Source organism: Phoxinus phoxinus (genome assembly GCF_949152265.1).
Source record: "Phoxinus phoxinus genome assembly, chromosome: 24".
Classification (NCBI taxonomy): Eukaryota; Metazoa; Chordata; class Actinopteri; order Cypriniformes; family Leuciscidae; genus Phoxinus; species Phoxinus phoxinus.
This window is the reverse complement of record NC_136899.1, coordinates 18,930,062-18,947,365: the sequence shown is the minus strand read 5'-3', so window position 1 is coordinate 18,947,365 and position 17,304 is coordinate 18,930,062. Positions and strand designations below refer to the sequence as shown.

Here is a 17,304-nt window from a genome sequence, read left to right as displayed (position 1 = left end):
AACCATAAGAATTATTCACTAAGGCAATGGTTAAAGGGATACTTTAGGATTTAGCATTAAGGTTTGTATCAGTAGAAAACCTGTAGTATTTTCAAATTACCGTGCTTCCCCCCCCTCCTGAGACAAGAGATTTATGTATTTTTTTGTCTGTAAAAAATCCTCAGATGACGCAAAAATCGTCATTTTGCGTCATCGGAACCTTTTTTGGCCAGAGGCTAAAAACTACAGCCAGTAGAGGGCACTAGATCCGCATGTTTTCAACCGGCCCATAGAGGGTGGGATCTCACTCACAGAATCTACAAATAGAGTCAGCCATCTTTTATTTGGAAGCTAAGCTAACAGGTTCTTATTCTGTGGAGAAAGCTGAGTAGTAGGGGTTACCATCCTATTTTTCCCGGACATGTCCGACCGCCGAGATCGTCCAAAATGTCCGGGATTTGGCTTTTGCTTTCTGCAGTCGCCATTCATTGTTTACATGCACACCTTTTGTTTCAATCTAACTGAATTCATTCCGATTGGTGAATCTGAATGTAGTGTTTACATGAACACTAAACAAGTGATGGGTTAATGTGCATTTTAACATTGCTAAGAAAATTCCCGCTCCTCCGTGAGAGATACGAGACCGGTGTGTCACACAGGTGTCGCTCATCATCAATCACACCACCGGCCTCGCGTCGTTCTCCCGCGGCCATCAGTCTGCTCGTCACAGTAAACATAATGAATGGCGACTGTAGAACTCAAAAGCCGAATCCCGGACATTTTTGGCGATCTCGAAATCCCGGGCAGACTTGTCACGGAGACTCACTAGTAGCCTAGCCTTGTTGTTTAACTGCACTCTTACCGGTAGGCGTGGCTTGGGAGTGGCCTCGTAGGGCAGCGAAGCAAGTGCATTCTGGGAGTTGTTGTCTTTCATCCACAAATAAATGTTCTGACTTTTCTCAGTCTAGAAGGCTCCAAATTCAAAAATAATTTCTACTACATAAATGACCCATTTTAAATACACATTCCTCTTTCCAGAGGTGAAGTATCCCTTTAACTGGTGAATAATGTTTCCTCTGTTCCCTGCTGTCAGGTGATTATGTGCTTAGAGACCCTGCTGGCAGTCCTAGAGGAATGGTGAGGGTCACTGTCAGGTGGAAGTACCCCTTTCAGTCACCTGAGACTCCGTCAAGGCAAAGAGAAGGAGCCGAGAAAGAGAGGATGGTGCAGAGCACTGAGGTGTCACGGAGACCCGTTGCAAAGCCCAGGGTGAGTGTCTGTGAAATGACAATAACTGCCCAGGGGTGCGTTTCCCAAAAGCATCATTAGCCAACTATGGCCACAAGTTCTGATGCTTACAGCCGAGTCTGTGTTTCCCCGAAAACATAGTTTTAACGAACATTCGCAAAGTTGTGTTTTTGGAACGACATCTCTCGATCTGTAGTTTGAAGCACAGTTTCTTGTTTGCATGACATGTAAACTCAATAAATCCTTATCTGACATCCAGTACAATCTATATATTTTATTCAGAATACATACAAATGTAATTTACGTCTTTAAGTTTTTCAAGAGATTTAAAGCATCATTTTTCAAGAGTGTGCATGTGCGAATGTGCTCTTGTACGCAAGAACGAGCCTATGATTGAATCTGGAAATAACTGAGAAAATGAGTAATAGTCCTCAGATGCCATGTCCGTAATTTATAGCAAAACATCTAGGGTTAATTCAATCTCAAACAGTTTCATTAAAATAAGTTTACTCCAACACATTCGTGACATCATTAACCAACGTGGTCGAATGGCCACTTTGCGACAATATGGTTTTGTGACTGTCGTGACTAGCTAGTTGAATTCTTGAACGATGCATTGTATACTATGGCAGTGAAGCAGCAAGTTACGTCATTGTATGGGAAACGCACCCCAGAGTAATTCAACAACAATATAAAATAAATCTTTCAACTTAATTTCAGTCTCAGCTTCAGCCTCCACCAGACCATGGAGCCAAGACCTCTGACATTCACCCATCCACTCCCATTAGAATCCCTCAAAGAGGTTCGGTCTTACCCCTTCAGTCTCCAACCATTCTGGTATCTGAACCGACTTCGAATCATCGGAAACCTCTATCTAGTGCAGGTCAACCATCAAGGTCAGTTAGAAGGAAGCAACAACGCACTGCATCATTATCCATTCAGGACAAAGTCAAACCCACAACCCCTGCCATGTCCATTAAGTCAACTGAGCCCAATCAATTTATGGACTTTAGACCATCGGACTCAGAGCTGAGCACACCTCGTAGCCAAAAGAGCTATCGAAGCCATTCAGCAGAGGTAAGAAAGGTGTAACAGGAAGATTTGTGAGTATTTAAATCAGTCAGGTCAAATGTATCCTCAATATGTTTCTTTTGAAGCAAATCAAAATGGAGGAGCAGGATCAGGAAGAGCAAGAGGATGAAACAGAAGATAGAAGTGAGATTTTCAAAAGTCACTAATTCATTACACAAGTTATAAAGTACTGAGTTAAAGCTTCTTTTTTACCTCTTTTATCCAAAATAGCTCAGAGTGACGTCGACGCCCTTCAGTCTGATGAATCAAGAGATTCAAATGGAAGTGACGTCATCATAATTCCTCACCCTCCAAAACCACGTAAAAAGGTGATGATCACATGTTACATACAACAGAATCTCAAAAATGTGAAAAAGCAAAAACATACTTTATATCCAGAAGAGAACTGGCTCCCTTTTTCTTGTTTGTTTCTTGCTACTACCAACATTTTAGTTTTTCATGCTTTGCCACTGGGTTGTTTACTTGGGGATTAAAGCATTATGTGTTGACTTTCTGTGTAAATCATATTTAAACTACTTACTTGTGGTAAAGATTTTGGTCATATCGCCCACCTCTAAGTATTTTTCAACCAAAAATCTTTAACAAGATTGGAATTATTTTCAACCAAAATCTTTATCACATTATTAAGTCATTTTCAACCAAAATCTTTCCCAAGATATAAGTAATTTTCAACCAAAATCTTTACCATTTTCAACTAAAATCTTTACCAAGATATGTCATTTTGTCATTATGTTAAGAAACGACATCACAATATAGTAATTCTACCTGAAATTAGAGACGCTACTAATGGAAATGAAACCCATACACAATATTTCTCAACATCCTTGCTAAAGGTGAACTATGCAGGTTTTTTACCTTAACTGAACAGCTTCGGAGTCATTGGAATGGTATGACTTTTTTCGGGTTGAATAGTGGTCGTCTCGCACCCCCCTATCGCCTGTGAGCGGAAAAAACACCCTTGCAACTTTGGGCCGGCGGGCAAATATCTGCAAAAATTCTGTCATTATTGCTCTCCCTCACGCTGTTCGAACCCGAATGAAGACGACGTTGTAAAGAATGTCCCGTCTGCTTTGATGTCGTTGATCTACTATCCTCTGGTATCTGAGAGTCGCCAACAAGTTTTTCGACAGTGTTGTCAAATATCTATTCCGAAGCTGTAGGGGGAGCTCTAAAGAGAAACCTGAGAGCAAAAATCGAGAATATAGCAAAGAAATTCCCAAAACTGCATAGCCCTGCTTTAAATGACTGCAAATAAAATTTGGAAAATGTTAAACTCGCATAATATTATTTGACAACCAGCTGTTTCAGACAGCCAATCGTATCTTCATTTATGCTTTTTGAGTATTGTACACTGTCGCTTGGAAGAAAACTCACCATTATCTAAATCCCTTAATTACTTATTAGTAATCATAGTAAACTTGGTAACACTTTACAATAAGGTTCATTAGTTAACATTAGTTAACTACATTAGTTAACGTTAACTAATAATGAACTGCACTTATACAGCATTTATTCTTCTTTGTTAATGTTAACTTCAACATTTACTAATACTTTATTAAAATCTTGTTAACATGAGTTAATGCAATGTGAACTAACATGAACAAACAATGAACACCTTTATTCATATTAACTAACATTAACAAAGATGAATAAATACTGTAACAAATGTATTGCTCATTGTTAGTTAATGTTAGTTAATACATTAACTAATGTTTAATCAATTAACCTTATTGTAAAGTGTTACCGTAAACTTCAGAGCACATCATAGTAAACATCAAGCACATTTGGACCATTCCGTGAAATCAAGTTGGCGTTGCTGAAACATTTGTTTTCATGTACTTGCATCTTGCCTTAAATGGGAAGAGTCAGCTCTTCATTAACGTTTGTCTTTGTGTCTCACAGGGAGACAGACTCAGAGTGGAAATCCTGTCACTCTCTTTTAACCCTTCTTCCAGTGTTGCACTTGACTATTCAGTGCACCAGGTGTATGTAGAATACCGCCTTCTAGGTATTCCCATGGAGACGACAGAAACGCCCATGTCCCTGCGTAAACCAACAGATGGGGAGGATATACACTATAACTTTACACGAGGTAAGGTCACTGAAGGGAAATTACCATAATTACTTTATGTATATCTTAACCAGATGTTCTTCCATGGTAAAAGTCTTTGTCCTAACCCTCTGTGGCCTTTAACATCACTCTGTGTAGCCCCACCCAGCCTGACGTCTCATTGGTCCAAACTTCCGTTCAACATACAGTAGCTGTATAAACATCAAATATGTTTTTATTGACTGATTTAATAACTTCTCCCTGTAAACTTGCAGCACACTCGATTAGGACAAATGGTTAGTTTTCAAGTTTTGAGTAGTAGGAATAAAAATGCCACTTACAAAGAGAAATGCTATTGACCAACCCTTGTAAAATTAAGTACACCTCAACATACTTTTGAAAGACTTATTACAGAAATTATAAACTTAAAAAAAAAAATTCTTACGAACTCCATTTAATCTTTTTGGACACCTATTTGCAATTAAATTAAGTTATATTATAGTTTAAATTTATATTATCATATTAAACTCAATTAGCTGAAACTGCATTTATGGTAAACTAAAGATTTTAATGTAATTTCTATTTAAATTAAATGTATTTATTAGTATATTCTGAGCTGACTATTCATAAAATAGATGTATAAATAAATGAACTAAATTAACAACTTTTTTTTGCAACAAAAATTCCCTTTCTTAAGCTGGACTATGACACTATTTTCTCCTAAATCTGCTGTACTTTGTTGCACTATTTTCCTGTTATCACTGTAAAGCTGTATCGTAAAAAGCACTATATATATATATATATATATATATAGTAAATTTAACATGAACTTGGTATGATGAATTTAAAAAAGTGATAAGAAAAACAAACACATAATTAACAATGTATGTTTCCTTATTTGTCGTCAGTTATTCATGTGGATTCATTGGAAGCAGCTCCTCTGAGACATTACCTCTACACCATGCTGGAAGGCACAGACCCCAACCAGGGCAGGTAAACAGAGAGAACATGAGAGATGCTGATAGATGTAACAATAATAATTTCACATGGCAATAAAATGAAAGATTCGTAAAGAAGATCTACTAATCTCTAGGTTTCTTTCCTCCAATCATCTAGGTTAAAGTTCACAGTAGTCAGTGAGCCCATGAATGAGCAAGAAGAATGTGAAGATGTCGGCTATGCCCACTTGGATTTACGAGAACTTCTTCTGTCTGGAAATGATGTAATTGAAGAACAGATCGATGGTAATATTCAATTTTAAAGGAGATGAAAATATACTTGAAATATATGCATAAGAAATACATGCATTGTCTGTTTTTATCTCTCAGTTGTCAGCGCAGATGAAGAGCAGGATGTGGTTGGAAAGCTGAAAGTATCTGTTGAGGCCGCACAGACTCTGACTGGAATCTATCAGGAATATCATCAGATTGTGAAGAGGGATAGAAGAGAAACCAACAGCACAGAGGAGAAGGAGGAGGAGAAAGAAGTGATACAGAAGAACGACGAGTTGCATGTGCTTGATTTTGAAGTTGATGAAGACAGTGATTTTTAATGAAACTCTACAGTCCGAGGTTCTGCTCAAACCAGGCCAGGCTTATAAGGAACATCACTGGATTTTTTTTGTTTTACATGAAACATGAAAGTGGCTTCAGCTGCAAAAATGCTTTTATAATATAATATAATATACAGTGATATTATGAATAAAAAAAGTTATGTTTTGGGTTGTGCAGAATATAAATCTCTAAAGTTGGACACGTGGCTGGTACAACTAAGGAAGTGAATTAACTTCCTTTTGACTCATGAGCTGATGTTTTGTTTTCCAATCTGCTGTACTGTAAGCAGAAGAATGGTGCTTAATTGTGACGTTTAGAGCAGATGTTAGAACAAACATTTTATTTGGATATACTGTATGCTTGTAATTAGATTGATATAGTTTATTTGATATCCTGAGGATTGGTCTCCAACTGTTTCACTCATGAATCATCGTCATTAATGATGAACGACTCAGGTGAGCAGGCTTGTGTTTGTCTGATTTACACAACATCAGTCAGCAAAACTATATTTTTTCAAAGAAGGCAGGCAAATGAAAATAATTAAGCAGCGAGTTTTACAATAGCCTGGAATATTGCAAGAGCTGTAGTAGCAGATTCTACCAATGTCTGGTCTGAGTGAGTCCAGTGGAGTGAGGTACCAGTCGTTGAGTCCAGTCTAAAATGGAAATTCAGTCAGCTTGGTCCTCCAAGGCATGATAAAGTAGTCGCCAGGGTGGAACTCACATATGTGCGGCAATGTTTTTCAGTTGCGCATACATTTCAAATTTTAGATGTGCTCTGAACCAGCATCATGACTGGATCGAGTCCATGCAGCCTGTGTTCAATCACCAACACAATCATTGTGCTCCAATGGTGTGTGCCAGTTTAATGGATGTTGGCCAGTGAGAGATATGAATGTAAACCTCACTTCCTAGGCATCAAGAGGTGCACTGGCGACTGATGCTAGAGGCTGTAGTTTTTAGCATCCTTGTTAGTGTGCCCACCTCCCCCGCTGGAGACCCCGGTTCAAATCTCGCTTGGAGCGGGTCGAGTAGGACTGGTTCTTTTGGTGCCGTGACCTGGATAGTGAGGTTTGGGGGGTGAGTGTAACAGACGTAGGCCAGTAAGAGCTGTGCGTGAAAACCAGGCATGCTAGCAACTGAGGTCTTTAGCGTCCTTGTTAGCGAGCCCGCTTCCCACGCTGGAGACCCCGGTTCAAATCCCGCTTGGAGTGGGTCGAGTACGGCAGGTTACATTTGGTACCGTGACCCGGGTGGGAGACCCCGGTTCGACTTGTGTACGTTTTATGAAATCATCTGATTAAACTAGTGTAACCGGTCTTACTCGACCCACTCCTAGCGGGAATTGATACAACTAGTATGAGTTCCCTTGAAAACAGCAGCCTGGGTATGATAAAATATTTTTATTTTGGTGTCAACAATGCTGCACATGCAACATGAAAGACAAGTGAGTTTGGTGAACATTTCACCTGGAAACTAAAACAGCAAACATTTTTTTTTCTATACAAATGTATGCCTAGTCACATTTTATCATAAGATTAGGCTGTCTTTAGCTCAGCCTCTCCAGACTGTCATGAACAGACACTTCCTTTTGTGGAAATCGGACTGCCTCTGTCTCTGTCAATTGGTTTAGTCAGTATTTTGCACACTTTTATATTGGGTATTAATAGGTTCCATTTTTCCAAGATATGAATTCTTAGAAAATAGGAGACTGTTGTTGAATGATACTATACTGTGCTGAGCAATCATATCCATATATATCATTCAACAACAGTCTCTTATTTTGCCACAATAAGTAAAAAACATGAGAGTTGTATTGGACTATAAAGCCCACCATATCATATTTGATACACAATTTTTTAAAGCCTCTAAATTATTAACATGGTCAAAACTTGTTGTACACATTCTACATGCCTTTATATTGTCTGATTGATAATTAACACTTTTAGCACATAAAAGGCATTAGTTTAATTGTAAAATATGTCTACTTTCAGGTCTTGGTACAATTTTCTTTTTGCTGTGAAATCTTTAATGGTTTTTATAATTCTAAACATAAGAATACTTTTTATAATGTTAGTAATATTTCCACTTACTGGACTGAAGCAACTTATTAATTTCACCATTTACTTGATTATGTTTATATTGATATATATATATATATATATATATATATATATATATATATATATATATATATATATATATTTTTTTAAATCATGTTAAAATGTATCAGGTAAATAATACATCAGGCATTTGAGGAACGTTTATTACATCTCCCAATCATCACTGAATTGCATTGCATTAGCCTATATGTTTTGCCCCCATTGTAAAATAAAATAAAATAAAATAAAATAGAGCTTTGGTCATAAAACTAAACATTTAAATATAATCTATGACACTATTGAGAGATATAAAGTGACAAGTGAGATATTTTATATTTATGAGCATTTTATTTAAATAGTCTTCTATACTGTTATAAAGATTTATTTAATTTACATTCTATAAGAATTTCAACTTACTTTGCAGCCATATAAATATCAGCAACTGCACCAAATTGCTATTTTTGCTGAATAATATATATATAAGATTAACAATTAAATTTAAACTTACACTATGCAATCTTATGTAAATGTATGTACACTTTAAATTGTGGCCCTCTAGAGGTTAAAAACAAAACTGCATGCATTTTGTGGAAGAACATTGTTTTGGTTGTGCACCAGCTCTGCATGACTGATGAATATGACCATTTGCAATAGATTATGCTTTACGATGAACTCAAAAACCGAGGTTTGAGATTTAACGTGCTCCATGTCAACCTCTCTCGCTCGTTGCTCGATTCAGTGCCATCGCTAGAGGGGCCCGTAGACAACAACTCGCACCGGTGCCCCGGACACCCTACGGCGCAGGTGACAACTAACATATGCACTTCCACACCATGCAAGCTTACTGTAGTGACAAAAACACATTTAAAATAATTATTGATGATATATTGACTTAAATGTTGGTAATTCTGAACAACAACAAAACAATTTTTTTGGACTATTCTTTCATATATCAGGCTTTACAGGGTAGGTTTCAACTTTTACAGTAAAGAAGTCGTATTTTCCACTTTGCTTCGTCTCATTCTAAGAAAAAACAATTCTAGTGCAAATCCCTCTTGCTTTATTTAACTGGTTAAACAGTGTGGTGTATGAATTTTATATAAAGCTTACAATTTCATTCTTTCAGGTAGACCTACATATTTACTAGTCATAAAATAAGTTGTTTGTAAGGCATTCAGGCCAGTTTCAGTGGTTTTGATAACTTAAACCACACAAATAACCATTCAAGTGTAAGAACACCAATGAATGACTTTCATATCTAAACAACACACACAATGAGTCAGCAGTTTCAAAGTCCTTATCTCTGGCTTACACATTATAGCTGCCTTATTTATAACTGCCTTTAGTGTCGGTTTAAACAGCTGCTGTGTTCAGGAAGATGTGTGCAGTGTCAAATAAGCAAGAAGAGCATTTTGTTTGCAGTTTTCAGAGACATTAGCACTTTAAAGAGCAGGTCCATCTAGTCGGGAATTACTTTTTTACTGTATATTTTGAGCAAAATGGTAAGTTAATGACACAGTAAATCCTCCTGTTTTCATTCAGTTCTTCCCAATTGGTTACACACGTTTGCTGAATCATTCCCAAATTTTCCCAAAGCTCTAAACACAACTCTCAGGGAAAAGCAATCACAGCATTCGCTTTATTTTTTGCACCAAAATTACACACTTCATATGAAGAGATCTGTCCAAAACCAACACAGATGTGATCAACACAAACCACTTTGAAATCCCATCAGTAAGTTTATACCTTTTGCATTGTCAGTTACACTGGAGCTGGTTGTAAAATACTGTTACAGTAATACCTACTCAAATATACAACAACACACAGTAACAAACTTTGTCAATTACAAACTAAAACTGGTTTTAGGATTTGGTACACGAGTTATAGGTTTTGTTGATTGGGTTTCAAGTTCCAACATTAGTGTAAACAATTGAAAAACAAAAGGAAAATCAATGCCAGTCTTAATTGGATTCACACTTCAGAGGAAAAGTGTGGAATCGCATGAGACAATTTCTCACCTCAGCCACTTACTGGTTTTACTGATCAAATTAATTTTATTATGGCTTTCATATCCTAGAATGATAAATATGCTTTTTCATAGATTGTCAAATGATAAATTTGCCCCTGGTTTTGATTTACAAATAAATTTGCCTTTACAAACGCTCCCAGTTTTGGCAAGGGCAGTATTTCACAATGAGTTTATGAAAAGAACAGCAGGTTCCAATGTGTTGAGTTACTCTGGGATCTGTTAATGATTTGCTCAATTTTGATTGTCACTTTGACGACTGAACTACATGATAAAAAAAACAATTGTACAAGTGTGCTTAAATGCAATTAGATTTCTAAAATATATTATATATACACTTTAAAGAGGCTACACTAAAGTTACAAGCAAATAAAAAAAAAAGAACAACCATTTTTTTTGGAATGCTTTATTTTTATATTGACATGTTTGAGGTATATAAAGTCACAGTGATGACATTGAGTATCATGTTTGAGGTATATTTATTCACAGTGACTGTTCAGAGTTCTACAACGTGTACACACTCCTTTTCAGTGGTGCGCTGTACTAAACCTCGCATGAAGGACGTACAGGACTCTATAGGCTGGTTTTTGAAAAGATATGGTTTAAAAGTAGCACCAATACAATTATGTAAAGAGACCAAAGTACCATCTTTGGACTGGCACAATTCACAGTATAGTCCCACTTATGGAAAAAGAACATCAAAGGTTGGCGTCAAAAACACAGCGTGATTCTTACAGAAATGCCTTGAAAGGCAAAAATAATTAAATGAGAAGATGTCTAGAATTCCTTAAAATATTTCACTTGTGCACATACTGTTTGACATGGAAGGTTGGCAGCCAAACTCATCAGATCAGAGAGTGTGCTTGTCAAACAGGTACTCTCCCATTTTTCCGTGTGGGTCAGAAGAGATGAGATGACTCAGACTGCCAATGTGGTCCCCCAGAGTCTTAATGAAGTCATGACTGTCAGTAAAGAAGTTGCTCTCTAGGAAATCACACAGCTAGAATGATGGGGAAAATACACCGTTATACAAAAATAATATGCAAATATAATTGAATACACAAAACAAGTGAGAAAGATAAAGGGGTTATCAATTATTATTTTAATAAAAATAAAAATAAAAAAAACCTTTGGCTACTCACATGAGGGTCTGAGTTTTCTCCAGCCGCATGATGGATCTCCAGCAGGGATTGGTTGAGAGATTTCTGGTGATCCAGAGAAAAAGTAAATGCATCCATACCTCCACTCCAATCATCACAACTGGGCTTCTGATAAGTGACAGGGAAAAGGGAGAAAAATGGACAGAAGTATTAGAACCACACATTTATATATACAGTAGTCAACATTTAAAGTGGATCAAAAAAGTTCAAAGTTGTCCTAAGACAAGACCTGTATAGTTCAAAATTCATGTATAACTTTGATGAAAGGTTTTGATCCACTTCAAATGTTGACTACTGTAGATATTGCGGAAGCTCAAACAAGCCGCTTTTCCACCGTCAGGCCGAACGGTTCTAAGATCAGTAACGAACGGTTTCAGTTGCATTTCCAGCAGAGCCTGGTACGGCACAGCACGATTACAAACTGGTTTCGGCCGTGAATTCTCAGCACAGTTGGCCAACCGTGCTGGTAGAATTTGTGTACTATTCTCGCAACTCAGGATTGTTCACTTGTTACCTGGCTAAATATCAGATCATCCTCCATAGTGCGGCCGCTATTTACATCCGTCTCATATCATCTATAAACTCGTGCATTAAAAGGCAAACAACTGATGCTTTAGTATTTCATTCCAGAGAGCCCCACAATGGAAAAATCAAACCAGATCCATGCTGGCTGGCCCGGATCTACACGGTTAAGCAAAGAGAACGGTTTGGCCCGATGGTGGAGAAGCGGCTATAGACATATGTATCTGGAATAATCTATAACACACACACAAAATCAGATTATACACACACAAATGTGTTTGAATACACTAACATACTAAAGCACATGTAAAATACTGGGATATATTTTTAACTGTAGTACGCTGTAGTGTCAACTGGCTAAAAACGCTTGTGGACACGGACTAAGGCCTTGTCCACACTAATACGTTTTCGTATTCGCATCTTTTTCTCTCCGTTTTGGCCTTCCATCCACACTGACAGCGTTTTTATTACATTTATTCATTTAGCTGACATTTATTCATTTAGCTGACGCTTTTATCCAAAGCGACTTACAATTGCTATATATCAGAGGTCGCACGCCTCTGGAGCAAGTAGGGGTTAAGTGTCTTGCTCAGGGACACATTGGTGTCTCACAGTGGATTCGAACCCAGGTCTCTCACACCAAAGGCATGTGTCTTATCCATTGCGCCATCACCACCACCATAATATTATATAAATATTATATAACATATTATATAACATATGTTTTTATTACATATTAATAAAAACAAAGCTTTTCGAAAACGATCTCTAAAGTGGATACATTTGAAAACGCCTTTTTCATGTTGTAGTGTGGACGTTCAAAGTGGAGGCATTTAAAAAACAGATAATTCAAGTTTAGTCACGTGACGCATATTGTACCAATAGATATTCATGTTTACCGGTATTGTGCCTGTTATATGCTATTCATTTTCACACTGTTGCTAAAATGTGTTTCTTTGCACACTCTTCATCACAGTCCTGCAAAGATGAAAAATTCACTCACACTTGCTGTCCTGCGGCAATACATGAGAGCAGTTGCGGTTTAGACCAAACCTTTATTAGACCCAATAACTTTATTATTTATTTTTCCGTCTGTCTCATCTCAGTGAGCTTTTGTGAGGTTTTAACGCATACACAGTAAGGTGAATTTAGTGGGGGTTTTAACACCTGAAAACGCTAATGTGGACAGAGAGCGTTTTTAAACGAAAACACCGTTTTCAAATCTATCCGGATTCATGTAGACGTAGCCTAAGACTGACAGACCGAGATAGTGTGTAGAAGTATCCGTCCTCCTCTCGCGTTTTGATACTCCAGCAGGTGCTCCGCATGATCCCTCTCCTTCTGTGAACGCTCCAGAAAAAACTTGGAGAAGTTTGGCAGAGCCACATCATCCCTGTCGAAATACATTCCCTATGAGAGAGAGAGAAACCCTATTAGTGGTACAGACTAAACAGACATGCAGAGGTCAGTTATTATATAACATGAAAGCATCAGTGCTATAAAAGACAGTATATTAAATTATAAACGCACCGATATTTAGAATTATTCCATATTCTAAAAATATTCTTGAGCCCATTAAGTGCACAACGCACATTTGGCATGAAGTAATTGCTGACAATGTAATATTTTATGTTAGTGTATTTATGCGAGCAAAAAAAAAAAAAAAAGAAAAAAAAAAAGGAAAATAATTTAAAGAATAATTACATGTAAATTTGTCTATTTATTTATTTTATAGGCCAAGTGAAAAGGTGGGTGAAAATTATACAAATGTAAATGCATAAGAAAAATTGTCAATATGTGTGAACATACCAGGGAGAGATACACATATGAGGCCGTCAATTTGAGGTTGATCAGTTTGTTGATGTTTGCCTCATTATTCGAGTGAAAATTCTGCTTGACAAGAGACATTTCTGAAAAGAAAAAACAAAAAGAGATTAACTATATAACACAATTTAATAGAAACCTAAAAGAGGTTGTTAAATCTGCTTGACAATCTATGGAGCAGAGGTGGAGTCAAGACAAACATTACATGTTCTAACAAAATGCACAGAAAACATACACGTCAATGCATATCGCACAACTATCTTTAGGCCTATCTCTTACCTTGTAAAGCGTGTGTTCACTGTTCAGTGCTGATACTAAGTGAGTGTATGAAACTGAATTCTATTTGACAGGTTTTATAGATTTATCAGCTGTGACGCAAGACTGGGGCAAGAGATAAAAGACATGAAACTCTCCTTGAAGTAGGTCTCTTGCTTCAAACCAGGGATTTCCCATCTCAGAAATCATGCATGCATATGAATAATTGACAACAGGCTGTTGAATTATTAGAAAAATATGTGTACTTTTTTACACAATGGGTAATTATTAGAAAATAATGCACACCTGAGGTGGTAATGCGTTCCCGCCGCGAAGTGGAGTGTGTAATATATATATATATATATATATGGGGGTCTTAAGGCTCTATGAAAAAGTTCAGAGAAAAATAAACTTGAATGAAAATGAAAAATAAAGTAAATATGGAAAAAAAATTGTAAAAACATATCATTCTAATATTTATTTATAAATAATATAGTATACTATCTTTTGGTAAGACTGTTTTTCTGTTGGTCGGTAACCATGAGATTAGTGAGTCACTTTGTCATATTTTACATCTTTATAAACAGTACAGTAATGTTTAGGGTGTAACGATACTCTCATGTCACGATTCGATATATATATATATATATATATATATATCACGATATTAAACTTACAATAATTGAACAATCAATATTATTGCGATACTCCATGACATATGGTAAAAGGTTAAAAAAAAAGTTTTACTGTTGATTAAAATGCAAAATTTGGTATTACATTAGGGTGTAAATGAATAGGCTTGGACTTGATGCTGGTAGTAACCCAATGCAAAGGACAATAGAAACACCAGCATAAAAATATTCATGATTCTGAAGCTGAAAATACAGAATTATTTTTAGATGAATATGCATGCACTCTGTCACTGACTAGATAGCTATATTTAAAATAATGTAGGCCACATTTTACTAGTAACACAAGACATTTGGCTTAATGAGGAGGACCCACAAATATTCCCCCATTGCATTATTGTAACATTGAATTCAACATTATATATAGGCTAGTAGTTTAATGTGGTAGCCTAACTAAAACATGTCTCACACAATAATTTTCATTTTGGGAGAACTATACACAATACAGATTGTCACTATCCACGATACATATTGTTGCACACCTAGTAATGGTGGATAAAAAAAAAAAAAAACTAAATGGTTAAAATATTTAAATATATATATATATATATATATATATATATATATATATATATATATATATATATATATATATAAAAACACCAACAATACAGATATGTAAACATTTTCCAGATAATATTGTATTTTTAGATAACATTCCATGTCTAAGAAGCTTTTACTGTATGTAATCATATTTAGGGATCCGTGTCATCAAAAATTACCCAAGACCTTCAACAAATAAGAACACGAGGGACTAACTTAAAGTTACACGAACTTGTTGCGGTGCAAATTTATGTTTGCATTGATTTCTTTTAGACCATTCCTGTAGACACCGAAGACCATTACAACCAACCACTGTTATCACAAATGAAACTCGTCTAATAATTAATATCTAAAAAAAATTAAAACGCAAAGGACAAACACACAACCAAACAAAGAGACTGTTTTAACGCCTTCTGCATAAATGTCCCCGGGTTCTCTTCAAACAGGACCTGTACGTTATATCTCCAGCTCACCTGTTCTGCAACGATGTGTGTCAAATTACTGCTGGAAACAGAAATACTTAAATCGATTTAGTCCAGTTTATATACTTGTGTTGTTTCCTCGACAGTGCGTTTCCATATTGATTTTAAACAGCGACATCTAGAGTTGAGGAGTCTTCTTCTTTTATGTTTTATGGCGGTTGGCAGACCAGCTTTTGGAGTATATTCCGCCATCTACTGTGATGGAGGGTAAAGCGTTGTATTCAAGGACGAAACGATGTTGGTCAGAATTATTTTTTGCCCCCTATATGATCAAAGATGACTGTAAAAAATAAATATGTCCTATGTTTATCTTTTTGATATATATATATATATATATATATATATATATTTTTTTTATGCAAAGATCTAACCTTTTATTGAAGTGAAATTAATTGAACAATATGAAATAAATGTTTTTCTCCCAAAAACGTTGGGAACAATTATTTGCCCCCTTTTTATTAAATACTTTTTACAAACTCATTTGGCCAAGATAATAGCCCTGAGTCTTCTCCTATAGGCCTAATGCCTGAAGAGTTTGGAGAACACCTGACAAGAGATCAGAGACCATTCCTCCATGGATACAGAATCTCTCCAGATCCTTCAGATTCACAGATCCATGTTGCCGCTTCTTCTCTTCAGTTCAGCCCACCCATTTTCTATAGGGTACAGGTCAGGGACTGCGATGGCCATTGCAGATGCTTGGTTTTGTGCTGCTCAGTGACCCATTTTTGTTCAGTGTGAACACACTACTCAGAAATTCTGCATTAGTACGCAAATTGTGACTGATCTGTTCCGCAAATCTGCTATTATATGTAACATTTTTGTATATGAAATTGGCAAGTCTTGTTTCAAGAATTAAAGTTACATTTTAATTTACAGTTAGATTTTTTATTTATTTTGTGACAACAAACTAATAAACAGAAATATAAATCCATAAATTAGTAAATCAACTGATTAAATAAATATATTAATCAATCAAGGCGTTTAAAGACTCCATTTGTCCATTATTTATTTCTAAAGAAACACGACAATGTATAAAAGGCTCCATTACTTTGTATCTTACGTTATGGCTCTGTAGAAGCAGTTTTTGTAAAAATAGGCTAACGATTGCATCATAACCACTCGACTCTCTGTCGCACACTCGAGAAATTACCATATAGACAGGCGGAGAAGCTCGCAAGCAATCGGGGGGACGTGGAGGCATAAAGTCAATGGAGAAGCCCATAGAGAGTGATACAGTTGCTCCTGCTGCTAGCTCATGGACAGCTAATACTCACGCTCTCAGTCTCAGCGAGATTCGAAAGTGAATGATTCAGATTTCTCTCGGCACAGCTACTAGAAGACTTCTAGTCACATCTACGTCGTCAAGCTCAGTTTGAGCCTGCGCAGTTCGCCTAGCCATCAGGAATTGAGCGCTTCTAATTGACTTCACTTTTCTCTGTTGAAACCTATGGGGTTATATCTTATATATCCTATAAACTGTCTATGATCTATACCGTTTTGATTCGATCCAATGATACAATTTGCACTGGCCCAACCTAAAAAGGTTTTTTTTTTTTACCCATGTATCCTTGTATTGTAATAAATAAGGTTATGGCACCCACAATTTTAGATACCAGTGAAATTGAACAAATTAACAAATTCTCTTCCAAATATGGCTACCACAGCTAAAACTACTAACTAGTATACATTTCAAAGATTATTACAACAAGTAAACAGTCATTAATAAAACTAAAAAATAATTAAAGGGCACCTATTATGACATTTAAAATGTTCCTAA

At 36.3% G+C, this 17,304-nt stretch overlaps 2 protein-coding genes across 5 annotated transcripts in view; one reads left to right on the top strand and one right to left on the bottom strand.

The window, feature by feature from the left end:
- The window catches only part of rpgrip1 (RPGR interacting protein 1), a 111,168-nt gene that overhangs the window by 16,774 nt on the left and 77,090 nt on the right, over positions 1-17,304 (top strand). For 2 of the 3 annotated variants that reach the window (XM_079600936.1, XM_079600938.1), the window contains exons 20-28: positions 1,073-1,248; positions 1,948-2,304; positions 2,385-2,442; positions 2,530-2,627; positions 4,222-4,411; positions 5,278-5,362; positions 5,486-5,613; positions 5,698-6,325; positions 6,539-7,231. In XM_079600936.1, coding sequence (XP_079457062.1) covers positions 1,073-1,248; positions 1,948-2,304; positions 2,385-2,442; positions 2,530-2,627; positions 4,222-4,411; positions 5,278-5,362; positions 5,486-5,613; positions 5,698-5,921 — 1,316 coding nt within the window. In that variant the 3' untranslated portion in view covers positions 5,922-6,325; positions 6,539-7,231. The remainder of the gene's footprint in view (positions 1-1,072; positions 1,249-1,947; positions 2,305-2,384; positions 2,443-2,529; positions 2,628-4,221; positions 4,412-5,277; positions 5,363-5,485; positions 5,614-5,697; positions 6,326-6,538; positions 7,232-17,304) is intronic. The other variant, XM_079600937.1, reaches the window with a different exon arrangement.
- LOC306992263 (ferritin, lower subunit) lies at positions 9,642-15,674 on the bottom strand. 2 transcript variants are annotated; one of them, XM_079600942.1, is made up of 5 exons: positions 15,516-15,674; positions 13,541-13,641; positions 12,995-13,141; positions 11,192-11,317; positions 9,642-11,049 (listed from the first exon to the last, which is right to left on the bottom strand). In XM_079600942.1, the coding sequence occupies exons 2-5, from the start codon at positions 13,637-13,639 to the stop codon at positions 10,900-10,902; spliced, it is 522 nt and encodes a 173-aa protein (XP_079457068.1). In that variant the 5' UTR covers positions 13,640-13,641; positions 15,516-15,674; the 3' UTR covers positions 9,642-10,899. The 2 variants fall into 2 exon arrangements, with proteins under 2 accessions (XP_079457068.1, XP_079457069.1); XM_079600943.1 differs by lacking the exon at positions 15,516-15,674 and adding an exon at positions 13,835-13,894 and having other exon boundaries at positions 10,448-11,049.